General features: G+C 37.9%; 1 protein-coding gene across 11 annotated transcripts in view; it reads right to left on the reverse strand.

The window, feature by feature from the left end:
* Positions 1–17,402, reverse strand: part of PTK2 (protein tyrosine kinase 2) — a 4,250,095-nt gene that overhangs the window by 1,189,929 nt on the left and 3,042,764 nt on the right. For all 11 annotated transcript variants that reach the window (XM_044067250.1, XM_044067257.1, XM_044067247.1 and 8 more), the window contains one exon: positions 6,647–6,747. In XM_044067250.1, the coding sequence (XP_043923185.1) occupies positions 6,647–6,747 (101 nt within the window). The remainder of the gene's footprint in view (positions 1–6,646; positions 6,748–17,402) is intronic.

Below are 17,402 nucleotides of genomic sequence, written 5' to 3' on the forward strand. Positions count from 1 at the left end.
GAGTTCTAAATGAAAGACCATCACTGCTAGAGTCTTTAATAGAATCTAGAACAGAAGTTGCTGTTAAGAAAGGAAAAATTAGTAGAGCATATAAATAAGAATCGATCAGAGGAGGTTAGAAAACTATACAAATCAATCAGAGGAGGTTAAAAAAGATTGTGAAGTGAGACTGGGTAAGTGATTCACAAAAACAATGGGGGGGGGTATATGTACATCTCCCAAATATGCAAAAAAGTCTAGAAGATTTAGATCTTTGCTTGGAAGTGTTTACATGGGTATTTTTTATACCCCAAGTAGACTCCAAAGAATTTTTCCTCAGGTAGACAGAGAATGTTGGAGGTGGGACAGGGAAGAAACAGGCAACTGGGAACATATTTTCTGGGAGTGTAATGAGTTGGCAGACCTAAAAGATTCCCTGTAGAATGCTCTGTCAGATATGCTGTATGAGCAAATTGGTGTCACTAGGGAAATTATTTTTTGAGCTATGATAACCGAATCAGAATTGTCAAGGCATAATAAGGCCTTGCTGAGTCTAATTATGAGGGCTGACAAAAAAACAATTACTAGACAACGGAAATCAAAATCTAAACCAGCTTTTCTGGAAGAAGCAAAGATAGTAACAGAGATAAAAACAACTGGAATCTTTAGAAAAGGGTAGGAGCAAATTACGTAGGAAAAAATGGGAAGTGTGGGAGCAATGCAGATGAGTAACGACATTTAAAAGAAACTGAATGAGCTATGTAATGGTTGACTGACAATTACTGGATACATTATAAACAATGTATAATGTTTGCAACTGAGATTGTGTTGGTATGGTTTATTTTCATTTATATACATGTAAGATTGCCTATGTCATACATGATAATTTAATAAAGATGTTTCTTGTTTAAAAAAAGAATCTGAAGCACTTGTTAAGATCGACTGAAGTGGAGGGAGAAGGGGAGACCAGAACTGAGAGAGAACTGGTCCACCAACCAGAGTATTTCCCTTCTTACATACCCAACAACTGGAATCTGAAAAGATATGGGGTATTGATGATGAGCCCAACTGACATGAGGTGCCACTGAATTTTCTCATATGAAGGCTGGCCATGGAAATTATTCTTAGAAATTCCTTGACTGGAAAAGCTGAGGATGATCTCTTAGAATTTATCTCTACTTTGTCTTGGTGAAGAAAAGCTATTCCCAGGACATAACCTTAAATACACTCCAGGAAAGCTATTGTGTTTGAAGAGATAAAAGATGAATTTTCTAAGTTCAGTAGAAACCCCCCTTCTGAACTCTTTTCAAGGAATCCTGAAAACTGGAAAGAGTCTTCAAATATAACACAATTATCCAAATATGGAAAAATGTGAATGCTGTGAAATCTGCAATAAGCAATTACCAGAGCCAGACACTTTGTAAATACCATTTGGAGCAGGAAATAGTTCCAAAGGTAAGGCAGAGAACCATATGAAATGTTGCCCATAGAAATGTAATTGGTTGGCATCTTTTAAGTCTAGCTTTTCCATGAACGCTAGCGAAGGTAGAAGAGGTAACAGGGTATGTAGAGATATATTTAAAAAAGGAAAAAATATCCCAAAGTTCAAAATGTTAACACCTTTAATAAATTATCACTTAAGACACAGGCAACATTTTTCCATTTAAATACATCACATATATTTTCTTTGCTTCTATCATTAGTCCAATAAAGCGAAAAAATTGCTGAACACCTGCCTTCCCCCTTAAAGCTCGCTCCTCCTCCTGGACATTAGTATGCATGTATTGTTCCCACAATTTTCATTTACTTCTGTGTAATTTGCTCCATCCCTTTTCTAAAGTTCCATCTTCCAGTTCTCTTTTCTCAATTTCTCAAATACAGTTGTAAAGTAGCAGAAAGTATTCTAAGATCTAAGCCAACAAGGGAATGAAGAAAGGAGATTCTGCCAATAGGGATGACTGCAATTAGGGATCCTAGAAGAAAGACCAGCACTGGTAGAGTTTTCAGGAGAATCAAGAACAGAAGCTGCCAGTGAAAATGGAATAATTAGTAGAGTATATAAAACATTGCAGGATAACTATAAATCACTCAGAGGAGGGTAGAAAGGATTGTGAAGAGAAAATGGATAAGCAATTCACAAAGAAACAATAGGCGGACATATGCATGTCTCCCAAATATGCAACAAAATCTAGAAGATTTAGGATTTTTGCTTGGAAATGTTTACATAGATATTTTTATACTTCAAGTAGATTTCAGAGAATGTTTCCTCATGTAGATAGCAAATGCTGAGGTGTGATGGGGGAAAAAAAGAGGTAATTGGGAACAGATTTTCTGAGAGTGCAGTGAGTTGCTGGACTTAAGATTCCCTGTGGGATGCAGTGTCACAGAGGCTGGGTGAGCAAATTGGTGTGACGAGGGAGATGATGATTCTGAGCTTTTACAAAGAATTGGAATTGCCTAGACATGGTGAGGCCATGCTGTCTCTAATTATGGTGGCTGCCAAAAAAGCAGTTACTAGAAAATGGAAATCAAAATCTTCTTCTTCTTCTTTTGGCTTTTCCCAGTTAGGGGTCACTACAGCGGATCACCTGTTCGCTCATGAGTGGCAGTGGAGTTTTACGGTATTGAGTTGTCTGCCCGGTGCCCAACCTCCCACAGAAGGCACACAAACACACACGCACTCACGCCTAGGGCCAATTTAGAGTGTCCAATCCACCTATAGCATGTCTTTGGGATGTAGGAGGAAACCCATGTGATCAAAGGGAGAACATGCAGACTCCGCACAGAAGGCACCCCAGCCGAGGATCAAACCGGAGAGCTTTTTGCTGTGAGGTGGCAATGCTAACTGCTGCACCACTGTGGCCGCCCAAAATGGAAATCAAAATCTAAACCAACTATATTAGAAGTAGTGAATAGTAACAGAAATAAAACAACTGGAACTGAGATCTTTAAAAAAAGGTAGGAGCAAACTACACAGAGAAACATGGGAATTGTGGGAACAATGCATACAGGGAGGAATTAGGTTTAAAAGAAGGCAGGACTGAAATGAGCCATGTAATGTTTGAAAATGACTGGGTAGATTATAAGTGCTGTATAATGTCTGCATCTGGGAGTGTGTCAGTATGGTTTGTTATGTAAAATGCTTGCAACTAGGATTGTGTCGGTGTGGTTTGTTTTCATTTATATAAATTTATGATTGCTTATGTTAAATGATGGCTTAATAAAGATTTTTTTGTTTAAAAAAAAGGGGGCAGGAATTGAATACTTTATGTAATGTTGCTTAGGTTATATGATATATAGCAATATATGTGAAGCATAATGTTTGTTAATTTTAACTTGTTAATACAGTTTGATTACTTTTATATTAAAAGCAATTATTATTTTTTAATAATTGCTTTTTTGGCAGCAAACAGAATTAAATTTAATAAGGACGTATGTCTAGGCAATTCAGAACCTGTATCCCAGCTAAAAAGAATCATTTCCTTTCTTCCAGACATTTGCTCTCCCAAAATTTCTGACAGAGTACTCTGTGGGAATTTTTTAAAAATCTGCCAACTCATTACACTCCCAAAACACATATTTCTAGTTACCTCTTTCGTTTCCATCACACATTTGCTATCTACCCGAGGAAAAATTATTGTGAAATCCAGAGTATAGAAATACCTATGCAAACACTTCCAAGCTAAGATCCTAAAACGTCTGGGCTTGGTCGCATGCTTGGCAGTCAAACATATTTCTTCCTATTGTTTTCCTGAAAATTGCTTTTCCATTCTCTCTTCCCAGTCTTTTCTAACTTCTTCTGACTGATTCTTATGTTATCATGCAGTATTTTATATGCACTGAATAAACGGCAAAAACAACATTCAGAACAGAAACATGGGAGTAGAATAAAAACTTTCAACAGATGAATTAAAATAATTAAGATAATATTAAATACAAGTAATGTAGGTAAGTGCTTTCACAAAACACAGTTTGCTTCATCAGACCAATGCTAACTGACAGAATGCAGTATCAAATTGTCTAATCAAGCAATTTTAAAACATCCAATCAACTAACATCACTCATTAGACATTTTTTTCAAAAACATTAACTAAGCATTTTTACATTACTTTCCAAATTTAAAAATATATATATCTATATCTATATATATATAAATATATATATATATATATATATATATATATATATATATATATATATACATACACACACACACACATAAATAAAATTCTACTTATTAATAAACAGTACATCCTAAATGCAAAAACTGCACTGATAAATAATTTCAAAAGTTTCCTAGCTCTAAGCCTAGGTTTAACTGACACATTCATTTAGCCAACTTCCTTGATGTGCCCTAAGTCTCAGTATCCATTTGAGCTCAGCCTCTTCTGTATTATTTACTATGTTTCCCATCCTGGGTTCTTCAAGTATTATAGTCAACACCATAAAGTTAAACTCATGGTCAGATCCTCCTTTTAAAAAATGTTCAGCTTTTGCACTGTAGGCATGGCCTTTACGAGCGCAATAGAGATGATCTCTAATGTGTTGCCTAAGGCGTCTGTTTGCTTTTCCTACATAGAAGGAACTACAGGAAATGCAATGGGCATAGTATACTAAGTTCTTTAAATTACAGTCTGCTTTCACTCAAGTCATATGTGGCACCAGTATCTGGATGCAAAAAGGAGTGTGAAGTGTGAGTGTAACTACAAAACGAACAACTTCCACATTACTGTGTTCCAGCGGTCAACAAAATATCCATCAACCTTTGTCTATATTTAGGATAACACAGCCTCTTTTTAAGAGAGTGCAAAGTCCTATACCCAAATTTGGGTCTGCCTCCTGCAACCTGAGCTATCTCATCATTCATTTGTAAAATATCCCAATATTTACTTACTATCTTTTTCAATTCCCTGTCATCACTAGTATAACTTAACGTAAAGACATTTGGTTGAATGCCAGTAATATCATTCTTCCCCTTGCCTTCTAAAACATTGGAAAAATAAGGTTTAGCTGTCGTATCCCTTAAATGAATTGACTAAGCACATGCTGCCCTGATATCCTTGGGCTTACAACCTCTAGTTCTAAAATCAATATCTAGCTGAGCTAAATTATTCATGAAATCATGTTCATTGTCTGCTAGTCTGGATGCCCTCTCAGTCTGACTTTTAGGTACATTATTGAAATCATGATTAGGGTGCATACTCTTGCGATGAAATAGGTAGGGCAATAGCAGTTTTTTCTATACCTACTGGTGTGGAATTCACTCCATCCCCCTTACTCACTCTTACGTCTAAGAAATCTATCTGATGTCTAGAATGCGCATCTGTAAAATGCAAAAACATACTGCTCTTATTCAAAAAAATTAAACTCACATAGCTGTGTTTCATCACCTCTTGCTATCTCTGTTTTTGAATTACAAACCAGTGCAGAGGGAGTAGCGAAGAATCATTAGTAGTAGCTGTGAAAGAAGGTTCTAAAATTCAGAAAAATTCACTTTGGCTTGCACAGAATACACTGTGAGGGTCCAATATCTACGGCAAGAGGAACCTGAACTTAAAGTTTTAAAAATCATGATGGTGGACATAAAGGGGTAATACCAAACCTTATTACACCTTCCTTTGTGGATTCAGCAAATTATGCAGATTTATACATAAAGGATCTTTTATTTAGCTTGTCACTGTACAGAGAATCATTAGTCCAGCAAGTAGGTTTAACTGTTGTTCAGAAAAAGTGATTAATATAGTGAAATGCATTTCATGTAATGCTTCTTATGTTGGAAAGACCAACAGAAAATTTGGTCAATACATGTACAACTATACGGTATTAAAATTAAGAACACTAAAGACCTTGTTCAACCCTTTACAATTCCTAATTTTTCAAAAAGTTTAGTCTTTATGTCATCAACAAAGTTGAGGAGAATTCAAGAGGCTCACTATAAGAATACAAGGAGCTGTGATGGCAAATGTGGTTAAATGCTAACCAATCTCATTGTTTAAATGAAATTTAGAAAGCATTTTACAACTGACATTTTAAATGTTTTATTCATTGCTTGCATGTATGTTTAATATTTTAACCTGGTCTTAAATATTAGCAAAAATTGAAAAAGTAGATTTACTTGTACATGAGGTATTTATCAATTTGACTAATTTTGTTGCACAATTGGTGTAACTGTTACATGAATGTGTTAGAAATATTTTACAGCATCCTTTTTTCATTTGTCCTGGTTGACGCTTTCATCTCAAATGATTAAGGATATGAAAGTGCCAAAACAGCATTTAGGTTTGAACATCCACCATTCTTTAGTATTTTGAGTGTTATTTGCCTGCATCAATATAATCAAAATTCTTGTGGCTCAGTTTTGTTTTTACGTACTTGTTTCATTATGTCCAATCATGTTGTCAAGTATTATTCCAGAAATACTGCACTGATTTCCATTACCACACCTCTCTGGTACTAAGGTCAACCAACACCAACTTCCATGGTCTACAATCCTTTTAGTACAGTATCAGCCTTTTAAGACTGTATCACTCGTGCATTCCCACAGGCAGTGTTAATAGCAAAATACTCAAATGAGCAATCACATTTGCTGTTTCAGCCTTTCTACAGACTAGTATATACACAATTATGAAGGAAAAAAAATAACCCAGAACAATAAAACACCACTAACCTCCCCTAAAGTGCAGAGTTCCATAATGATCCATACCGGATTTTCTGTAATAACACCTATAAGCTTGACTATGTGAGGGTGATCAAACTGCCGCATGGTCACTGAAAACAAAATGAAGTCATTTTAGAAAGCTTCACAAGCAGCAATGAAAGACTAAGAATTATATGAACTCTTCCAATATTCTTAACTGCTTAAAACATCACATTTAAATATCCACAGTAATAAATCACCTTCAGAGAACAAACATTTTATGCAGATCATCACTTCAAAATCCCTCATCAGCAAGTTATCTTAAGTATAACATAAAGAAAATATGGCAGAAAACAACTTTTTTCTTTGCATTGTCAGTGCACGTGGATTGGACACGCTAAAATTGGCCCTGGGCGTGAGTGCGTGCATGCCTTCTGTGGAAGGTTGGGCACCGGGCTGGCAACTTGACACTGTAAAAACTCCACTGCCATTCATGAGCGGACAATGTGATCCGCTGTGGCGACCCTTAACCGGGAACGGGGAAAAGCCGAAAGTGAAAGAGATTCTCAGTTCAAAAAATCTGTGTTTTTTTAGCTCTTTTCCTCCCTTCTGTCCTTGTGATCATAGGGCCTCCTCCCAATCACCTAGTGGTACATTTGTTCCTTTCTCCGTCCTGGTATTAAAGGAAAATTGGAGAGGGAGAGTTTGTGAAAGTCAGGGAATGCAACCATCATCTAGCAGGATCAGGAGGTTTTTATATAATTCCTAGCTCATCTCCCACTGGCCAAATGATGTGCTCACTGACAAACAGGACCCTGTACTACCAGCCTAAAGACTCATGCTTGTACGCATGCGCAGACAGCCAGCTGAAACTCTACATACTGCTCGGTAGACCACACTGTACGTCTTAGCTCATATGCTGCATATGCTCTTAGATAAGGCCTCTTCCTGAAGATCACAGTACAGTGGGCTCAGACTCTCTCTTTCCACCCACAATGGACAAGAAGACATCATTCTTCCACACCTCACAAGCTGGTTTTCAATCCCAAGATACCTAAATTGTAGACAGCGCTTCATCACTTACACCAAGGAGTCACCAAATAATTTGTTTTTAATTTCTACATGGCTGCGTACCTCCTCTTGTTAAGAGAACATGAAAATTCTTCCAGTAGTAAATAAGCCATGCTGTAGACAAGCATGCAGAATATGCATTAGTAATAGGTGACATTCTCAATTCTCAGGTACTAACACTTCCTGCCAACTACCAGACTCCTGAACACGTAGATAGAACAAAACTCTGAGAACAACAGTGGTCACAGAAACACAGAACTTTAATGAAGCTTTCAGGCTCTCAACCCTTCATCAGCATTACACAATATACAAATTTACATCATTTAAATAGAGGAACAATTAAAATCACATGATCAACCAGCCAATGAACTTTTTTTTAAAAAGTTATTTAAAAGGGAAATGTTTAAAACATAAAAATATGTACAAATAATGTGTTATACATAGTATATCATTTTAGTAGTATTTTATAAGTTATTTAGTTGGCGTTTAACTAGTATTGGTTTTATACTAGTAGTGTTATTTAATCCTGGTGGATTTTCAGCCTGTAGTCTTATTATCCACTCTAGTTCTCTTGTTTCTACAAGGTTATTTATATCACCCCCCCTCATACCCACTTGTATTGCATCTATACATCTGAATTTAAAAGTATGTGTATTGAACTCATGTATGTGCTTATATAGGGCATTAGTCTGTATTTGTCTGTTTATTTCAGACCTATGTTCAATTATACGGTCTTTCAACCTCCGTATAGTCTTCCCTACATAAAATGCTTGACAATTTACACAAGTGGCAAGGTAGATAATCTTTGTGGCATTACAATTAGCATTAACATGAAAATAAAACTTCTTATGCGTTATGGGGTGTATAAAAATATTGTCCCTTCAAAAATATCAGCACAGCAGGTGCAGTTATAGCATTTGTAGGTCCCTTTGTTACTATAACCAACATTGTGCCTTATGTCAAAATCCTTATAACACAACATGTTTTTCATGCATTGGTTATTTCTATAAGCAAAACTAGGTCTGGATCCTACTATATCACTTAACTCTGGCATGGCCATAAGTATAGGCCAATTTTTATATATTATGTTACTAATTTGATTAGAGTAACCTGAGAAGGTTGTTATATATCTTAATCTAGTGTCCTTCTTTTTAGTAGGCACTAAATTACCATTATCTGCATCTATATTCTCCTCTAAAAATATTGGTTTATAGCTTGTTTTCCTACCCTCAACTATCATATCAATATTTTTCTGTATAATAGTCTCAGAGTATCCACTTCTTAAAAATTCAGCTTTCATTATGGATGTCTCATTCAAATATACCTACCAGACTACCAGACTCCCACATCTCTTGATCGATGAGCCCCATTCATTCCTCAGAGGGGCAAGAACAATCACCATCTCGTTCATTGCCAGACAGGCAAGAGCTGATTGTGGGGTCATCATCCAGGCAGACATCAGGATCTCCTCCCTGGCCCCAGGGAGATCTTAACTCCACTCAGCAGATTTTGGGGGAGGCTTAGTGCTGCTGGTCTATGGGAGGGGCAGACAAGCTTCTCCACATGATTGTGCCCTGACTTATGTGGGTATGCAATGGCAGCACATCCTCCTGGTCAGACTCCATCGGTTGCAACATCCAGTGCTCCCAGTGGGTGTCAGCCAAGTGGTGAGCCAAGGCACTACCCTTCTCCAAGGATGGGCATACCCTGTCATCCTACTCCCTCCAGTTTCAGTGCTCATTAGTTGAACACAGGTTGCTTGGATTGCAGTTAGGGGTTTTCCCCCCTTTGCCATAAGATGGGTATAAGACTTCAAGATTTCTGCTATACTCATCAAACAGTGAATCTCTAGCATGGATTCAGGCTATTTAATACAAACCACAATTATTAAGTTAGCAGGGTTTTCTGCTGCCACAAGTAGTTAATTTTGATGTAAGCTTCTGTACAAAAATAATTTAGTCAAAAACGGATGGTACATGAGGCATCAGACAATGTCAGGGTAGTGACTTAAGTGAAAGAGCAATTCATTACTGTCCTGCTGAATAGCACTAAGTTTATTAGAAAAATACACAGCCCACAAGACAAACACTGCATCTCTATAATTAACTACTTTAATTAATTAATTTAAAATTACTGTAAGCCATTGCCAGCTTCCAAACAACCCAGATTCATTAGTGGCCTGGGTGCTAAGGGAAACAGCCTGCAAATGATGGGAGACAGTTACTGGTGCCAGCTCCCCAATCTTAGAGAAAGGACTTGGAAAAGTCCTGCCAGAGAAATGTCATATGGGGAAAGCCTAAAAGTGCAGTACCTGCACTAGGAACATGGGAAGCAAGGAAAACATGCACCAGGGATTAGGTGAACAAATGGACTAATAAGGTTACTGACTTAATGGTCATGGGAGGTGTGTAAAACCTGGGGAGTAGAGAGGAAAGAGCAAGCAATTATTAAAAAGAAATACTTATGGTCATATCTACCAGCAAGGCCAAGTTTCTGTTGGACCTTATGCTGCAACATGAGAAAGATTACTCAGTTGGCTGTACGCAAATTAAACTATGGAACCCAGTGGATAGAAAAAGAAGTTAAATTCGAACTTACTGTAACAGAAGAACTCAGAGAGCCACTGGCAGACAAGTGACATGTGTATGTCTGATGTAGTCACAGCAAAATAACTTCTGACTTCAAACATGATCAAAAGGTCTTGGTCCCCTGTAAATGTAAGAACCAATATGGCAAAGATAAAGGAGGTCTTTTTCCTTTACTTCTGCAGCACTTCCTTTAAGGAGAAATATAATCCACAAATGGACTAGGAGTGGCAACCAGAAAACTAAAGTCTACCAAAGTTTGCAAAATGGTGCCCAGTAAAGAAAGCACAGCAAATGCGGGCTTAACCAAAGAAACAGAAACACAGGAGGAAGAAGCTTGACAAACTATACAGGATATAAAAATCTCCCTCTCATAACTGTAGTGATAGTAAATTATTTCTGCCATGTTATACTTCATAAAAGGTTTATAAAGCAAAAAAACACACACAGGAAAGTCTTTCTAAGACTTGCCATACTCCTTGTAAGTGAAGTTTAGAATGAAAAACCACGTGACAATGTAAACAAAAAGGACAAGCAGTTTCAATGCAAACATTTGCAGCAAATACTCTCCTGATGCAGGTGAACAAAATGACATCTATAACTCCCTTGGAAGAAAAAAAAGGTGTCCGCAATGGCAAATGTAAATTTCTAAATTTCTAACAGTGAAACACAATACATTGGTACAAAATGGAAGCAGACAGATCTTCTCTGTCCTTGCAAAAGGAAAAAGTGCTGGTTATAACTCCTGAAATCCATCTTTCTAAAACACTTTTATTAAACTGCATGCATGTTTTTTCATAGGTATTTTTTATACCTACGCAGACCTCAAAGAATTTTTCCTCAGGTAGATAGCAAATGCTGGAGGTATGATGGAGGTAGACAGCAAATGTTGGAAGTACGATGGTAAAATGCATATTTAAATATAGACTTTTTTTACTGTATTTACTGTATCAATGATGTTGCTCTTTATCAAAAACTATTTGAAACTTTGTATGAATTTTGTAACCTTTTGTATTCTGCTTTATATATATATCTTTACAGCTTTGTATAGCTATGCTACTTTCTGGAGCTTTTCTCCCTGGGTCTCCGCTGAAAAAGGCCATTTTGCCCAGTCGGACATTACCCGGTAAATAAATAAATAAATTTAAACTTAAGACACAGGCAAACACACATTAATAGAAAACAAACCACATTTACATTTACATACATTACACATCACATAGGTTTTCTTTCTTTATAGCTATCACAAGTCCAAGTCCATCATTACACAAATTGCTCAATTATTGCTGTCCCTTAAACCTCACTCCTTCTCTTTAACATTATTCTGCATGAACTGTTCCCACAATTTCCATTTATGTCTATGAAATTTGCTCCTACTGTTTTCGAAAGATCGCTCTTCCAGTTCTTTAACCTCTTTTACAATATTCAATACTTCAAATACAGTCGGTTTAAACTTTGACTTCCAATTTCTAGTAATTGATTTTTTTGGCAAAAAAAAACAGAATTAAACTTAAGAAGGGCCTTTCTATGTCTAAGCAATTCAGATCCTGTGTCCCGGCTTAATAATTTCCTTAGTTACAGCGATTTGCTCACCCAATATTTCTGACAGACTATTTTGTAGGGAATTTGTCAGCTCATTACATTCCCAAAGCATGTCACCAGTTAGCTATTTATTCACCATCGTACCTCCAACATTTGCTATCTACCTGAGGAAAAGTTCTTTGAAGTCTGCTTAGGTACAAAAATACCTATGAAAACACTTCCAAGCAAAAATCCTACACCTACTGGACTTTTTGCATACTTGAGACTCATGCATGTGTCCTCCCATTGCTTCCTTGTAAATTGTGTCTCTTCCCAGTCTTTTCTAACCTCCTCTGACTTGATTCTGATATTTATCCTGCAATATTTTATATGCCCTACTAATTATCTTTTTAACAGCAGCTTCTGTTCTGGACTCAACTAAACATCTACTAGAGCAGGTCATTCACTTATGATTCTCCTATTCCTTTCTCCTTGCCTATACTTTGATATCAATCCCTGTTAGGGAAGGCTGTCTTTAGCCTGCAGTCCAAACGTCTTCTTGGCCTCATCCCACTCTATTACCTTTCCCTCTCTAGTTACTTTCTCCCAATACCTTGGTTTCTTTGCCAGTTTTCTTCAAGAAATTCCGGCCCCCTCTTGCCTATTTTTGTATCCCCTACTTGCAGTCATCTCTATTGGCAAAATCTCCTTTCTCTTTTCTCATGTTGGCTTTATCAGAATAATTTCTGCTACTTTATCAATACAATATTCTGAAGGGTGGTTGTTATTCTCCTTAAGGATCTGCATCCAGACCCCACTATCCTTATTTCTTGAACTTCCCTCCTGCTTCATGATCATCCCTTTCCACTTTGAATTATACCTTTTGCTTGTGTTATTTACATGAGCCTTAAATGTGTAGCTCTAAAATACCCCTTAAAGTCAGGTAATTTAAAACCAGCTTGTTCTTTTGAAGGATCAACTTATCCCACTTCAGTCTTGCTCTCTTCCCCTTCCAGATAAAATCCTTCAAAATCTTTAATTATTGCCCACAACTTCTCTTCTTGTTGATATAAAGATGCCTTATCTGTATATAAAAACTAAAGGGACTAAAACATTTTCACTGCCTGGATCATACTATCCATATCCATTAAGAAGAGATTTTAGTTTCTCAGTTTTTGTATTATCTTTTGTTTAGTCTCTTGCCACGTGTGTGGGTACATAATTAACTGCTATAACCTTTGTTTTATCTTCATTAATTTTATATTTTGAAAGATCTGAAATAGTCTCAAAATGTTATACAACACCAAGATGTTCTTTTCTGGTTTTATAAGGTAAATCTTGCTATACCTCTGTTGTTGGTGGGTCTTGATGCAGAAAGTATTCGACAGAGTAAGCTGGGATTTTATGATTATGGGGAAGGAAGCATTTGCTTTCTCTGATATAATACTTAGGTTAATTAGGAAGATATACAAGGGATTAGAGGTAAAAATCCAAGTGGGAGGGTTTCTCTCTGAAATGTTGCGCCTGAACAGAGAAACCAGGCAGGGGTGTCCTCTTTCCCTTTTGTTATTTACATTATATTTAGAGCCACTGGCAAAAAAAAAATAAGGGATTCAGGAATTCAATAATATTTTTATTTTTATTTTACATTTGTTGACCGGGCTAGTCTAGCTGGATACATGTCCATTTTCAGTAGAGGCCCGGGGAGAAAAGCTCCAAAAAACAGAGGTAGATAAACAGAAACATCAGAAGATTAAGTAATTATTATTACATTCATAAATAAAGCAAACAAAAAGGTTATACATATTGGTTAAAAGAGGTACAGACTTAGAATGATGGTCTAACATGGCTACATTGTGAACCCTTAAGGTTTTGGGTTGGGTAGAGGCTTCGGTGGGCCTGGAGCGTTTGCTATTAGTCTGGATTAGAGCATGGGCATAGCCATTGGGACTTTAGGAGATCTTTGAGGTGTTTTTTGAATTGGTGAAGAGAGGTCATGTGTCTTAGGTTGTTTGGGAGGGCATTCCAGGATTTGCCAATGGAATTGGCATAGAGTGCTTCGCCTCCCGAGTTGTTAGATTTAATGGTCTGTACTTGTAGGCTTTTGGACGACCTAAGAGATGTAAGGTTGGAGTAGGGGGTAAGTATTTTGTTCAGTGAGGGTTTTTTGTCTGGATGGTTGATTGTTTTAAATGCCTCAGTGAGTTGGTTGAGTTTGAGAATGTTGGGCAGTTCTAACCATTCCAGTGTCCTTAGATTTTGGCAGTGATGGGTGCGATAGGGCATTCCTGTTATGAATCTGGCTATGTGGTTATAGGTTGTAGATAGTTTGTCGAGTTCTCTCTTGTTAAGGAAGGAGAATATCGGGGAGGCATAAAAGAGTGTGGAGAGTAGGTGGGTCCTGGCAATAGTTAGTTTGGTGTGCGGGGTTAAGAAGTTCTTTATTCTATACATAGACCCGAGTTTCTTGTTTACCGACTTAATGGTCAGGCTGACGTGTATCAAATTTAAGCTTGTGGTCTATGGTCACCCCTAGTAGTTTGGTGTGGGAGACAGGTTCGATTATGGTCCCATTGTTGGAGGACACGTGGAAGGTTGGGTTGTTGGTATTAGGAGGTTCTTTTCCTTGGGAGGTAATTGGTGTGGGGAAAAATAGAAGTAATTTAGTTTTGGTCGGGTTAAGTAAAAGCTTTAGTTCTGAGAACCATTTTTCAACTAAGGAAAAGCAGTTTTGGGTTGCAACTTGGAGTTTGGCGAGAGAAACGTCCGAGCAGATCAGGGTGGAGTCGCTCATGTATTGAATGCAGGTGGCTTTGGGAATGATCGAGTGTAGACCATTTATAAATAGGGAAAAGAGAAGGGGACCGAGAATAGATCCTTGGGGAACACCGATATTAGTGGGGAGTAGGTCTGATAGCCTGTTTTGCCACTGGACTGCCTGTTTTCTACAAGAAAGGTAGTCATTAAACCAACTTATGGTTGATTTGCTAAGATGAAAGGTTTCCAGTGTGTGAATCAACTGTTGGTGACTGACCATGTCGAAGGCTTTGGATAGGTCGAGAAAAAGCGCAGAGGATATCAATTTATTATTGTGGTTTTGGTTGACTGAGTCAACAAAGGAGAGGAGAGCAGTGGTTGTGCTATGATGGGGGCGAAAGCCGTGCTGGGTGTTAGACAGGACGTTATTTCGAGTAAGATGGGTAATGAGTTGTTTGTGAACGCAGCGTTCCATGATCTTGGCTAGAGGAGACAGTATAGCTATTGGTCTGTAGTTAGATGCGTCAGTGGAGGACCCACCTTTATGGAGAGGGATGATATAGGAGATTTTCCAGATTGAGGGAATAGAAGCTTCAGAAATGGACCGGTTGATCAAGACTGAAACAAGGTAGGCTATGGCGTCAGATGCTATTTGTAAGTAATTGGCTGGGAGTAAGTCAGCCGCTAAGGTGGTTGGTTTGAGTTTTTTCAAGAAGGTTCGAATATAGGAGGTAGATGTGGGTTGTAGGTTAAAGGAGGGTTGAGTTGGGTCTTTAGTTAAGGTTATAGCCGAGGGAGAAGTGGTAAGCTGACTGGCGAGAGACTGGATGGTCTCAGTAAAAAATTGGTATAGCCATCAAGAAAAGTTGGCTTTATTTGCAGACAATATTATTTTGAATCTGATAAAATCAGAAAAGGACATCTCAGTGTTGTGTAACATTTTGAGACAGTTTCAAGTCTTTTCTGGATGCAAAATGAATGAAGATAAAACATAAATGTAAACTAAGTACCCACACATGAACTGGTCAGCAATACTGAGATTTATGAAAAAATTACATAACAAAGTATTTAAGACCATACCTCTCAACTGTACAGATTTTCACAGAATGTCCAGATTTTTATCTCATAATTTCGGTCTGTTTTTCATAAAATTGTGGTTTTCTGGTAAAATATTGGCAACTTATTGAGGGTTTAAGTCAGAAAATAATGACAAACATTTAAGTTTTAGACTTCATACCCTTCAGAAAATTCATGCTAATGCAAAACCTGTTATTCATTATTCATTAAACTTTCTATGTTTATAGGAACAATATGTAAAAAAAAGTCCATATTTTTGGGCCTTTGTCCCCCATTATTTATGGCTCTGTCTAGATTTTTTGCTCTAAGAGGTTGAGAGGTATGTTTAGGACTATGGGTTAAAAAGGATTCTTTTATGGCAGCTAAGGCTATGTGGGACGAGACTAAACAAAAGATAATAAACACTGAGAAAAATGGAAGCTCTCGTTTATGGATAGCAAAATGTTATTTTCTTTTATGTAAATGTATGTTTGTTTATATCTTAAGTGATAATTTAATAAACGTGCTAAAAAACATCTGAAGCAGTGGATCAGAAAATATGAAACTTACAGCAGCCATTATGTAAACTGATTATTTATACTGGGCATCATACAAAGCTGAAGGGTTGTAAAGTGTTGTTATAACAACAAGAAATACATGTTTTATTTAGATAGTCTATACTGGGAATGCACCAACTACATTGAGACATTTGACTTATTTTTGCACCCTCCCAGGACACTGCCTGATAGCTCCACTCCACTGACTGCTGAGCACTGTTTACCTTCGCGGCACCTGTTTGTGTGGCACGCAGTAGTGCTGAGTGAGGAAGGCTGTCCAAACAAAAAATTGGCTGAGAAAGGCAATGATATATTAAGTACTGACAACCCCCGTTTCACTTAGACTAAGGCCATTAACAGTCCTCAATGATGTACTTGGCAGGTGGAATGCATCACAGGTAGTCAATCACAATGGCTGCACCTACAGCAGAGCACTATAAGGTTGCATACACCCTACAATCTGATTTCACCCCCATACTCTGCACTAGTGGAGTACAGACTTCGGAGTTTTAACTGAAGGAATGTTAGGGGCTGCTGCAGGTCTGCTATATAAGTATGTGCTAGATGCTGAGGTCAATGCTGCTGACCATTGGCCATCACTGAGAAGGGAAAGAGTGTTCAGGCCCAGGGTAAACTTCCAGGAGCTACATGAGCTGGAGACTGCAGAGTGATACATGGTGGAGAGGGACATACTACAAGAACTCACTGAGCTCTGCCGACCTCAACTCAGACCCAGAGCCAACAGAGGGGAAACCAGCCCAGTGGAAACAATGGTATGTATAGCTCATAAGATACTAGCTACAGGTACTTTTCAAAGACCAAGTGGGGACATGATGGGGGTCTCTCAGACATCAGCATCCAGGGTACTCCACTGATGCCATACTACCACATGCCAGTGAGCACATTTATTTTCCCCTCACCCTGACGTGAGGACCAGTATTATGCAACACTTATACCATGTAACACAGTACCCTGCGGTACCGGGTGCCATAGATTGCACTCATGTACATATCAAGGCCCCACTCGGTGAGGAAGGTAGAATCTACATCAACCACAAGAGGTATCACTCCATCAACTGCTAGGTCGTGTACAATGCCTAGGGCACTGTCATGAATGCGTGTGCTGGCAGCCCTGGCAGTTTTCATGACTTCCATATCTGGCAAGCATCACAGCTGTACCCAATGGTTGCTAGGGGGACATCCCACAAAGCCATTTACTGGGGGATGCTGGCTAAGCACT

This window comes from Protopterus annectens, chromosome 3.part1 (assembly GCF_019279795.1).
Source record: "Protopterus annectens isolate FY-2018-M chromosome 3.part1, PAN1.0, whole genome shotgun sequence".
In the NCBI taxonomy this organism is placed as follows: domain Eukaryota; kingdom Metazoa; phylum Chordata; order Ceratodontiformes; family Protopteridae; genus Protopterus; species Protopterus annectens.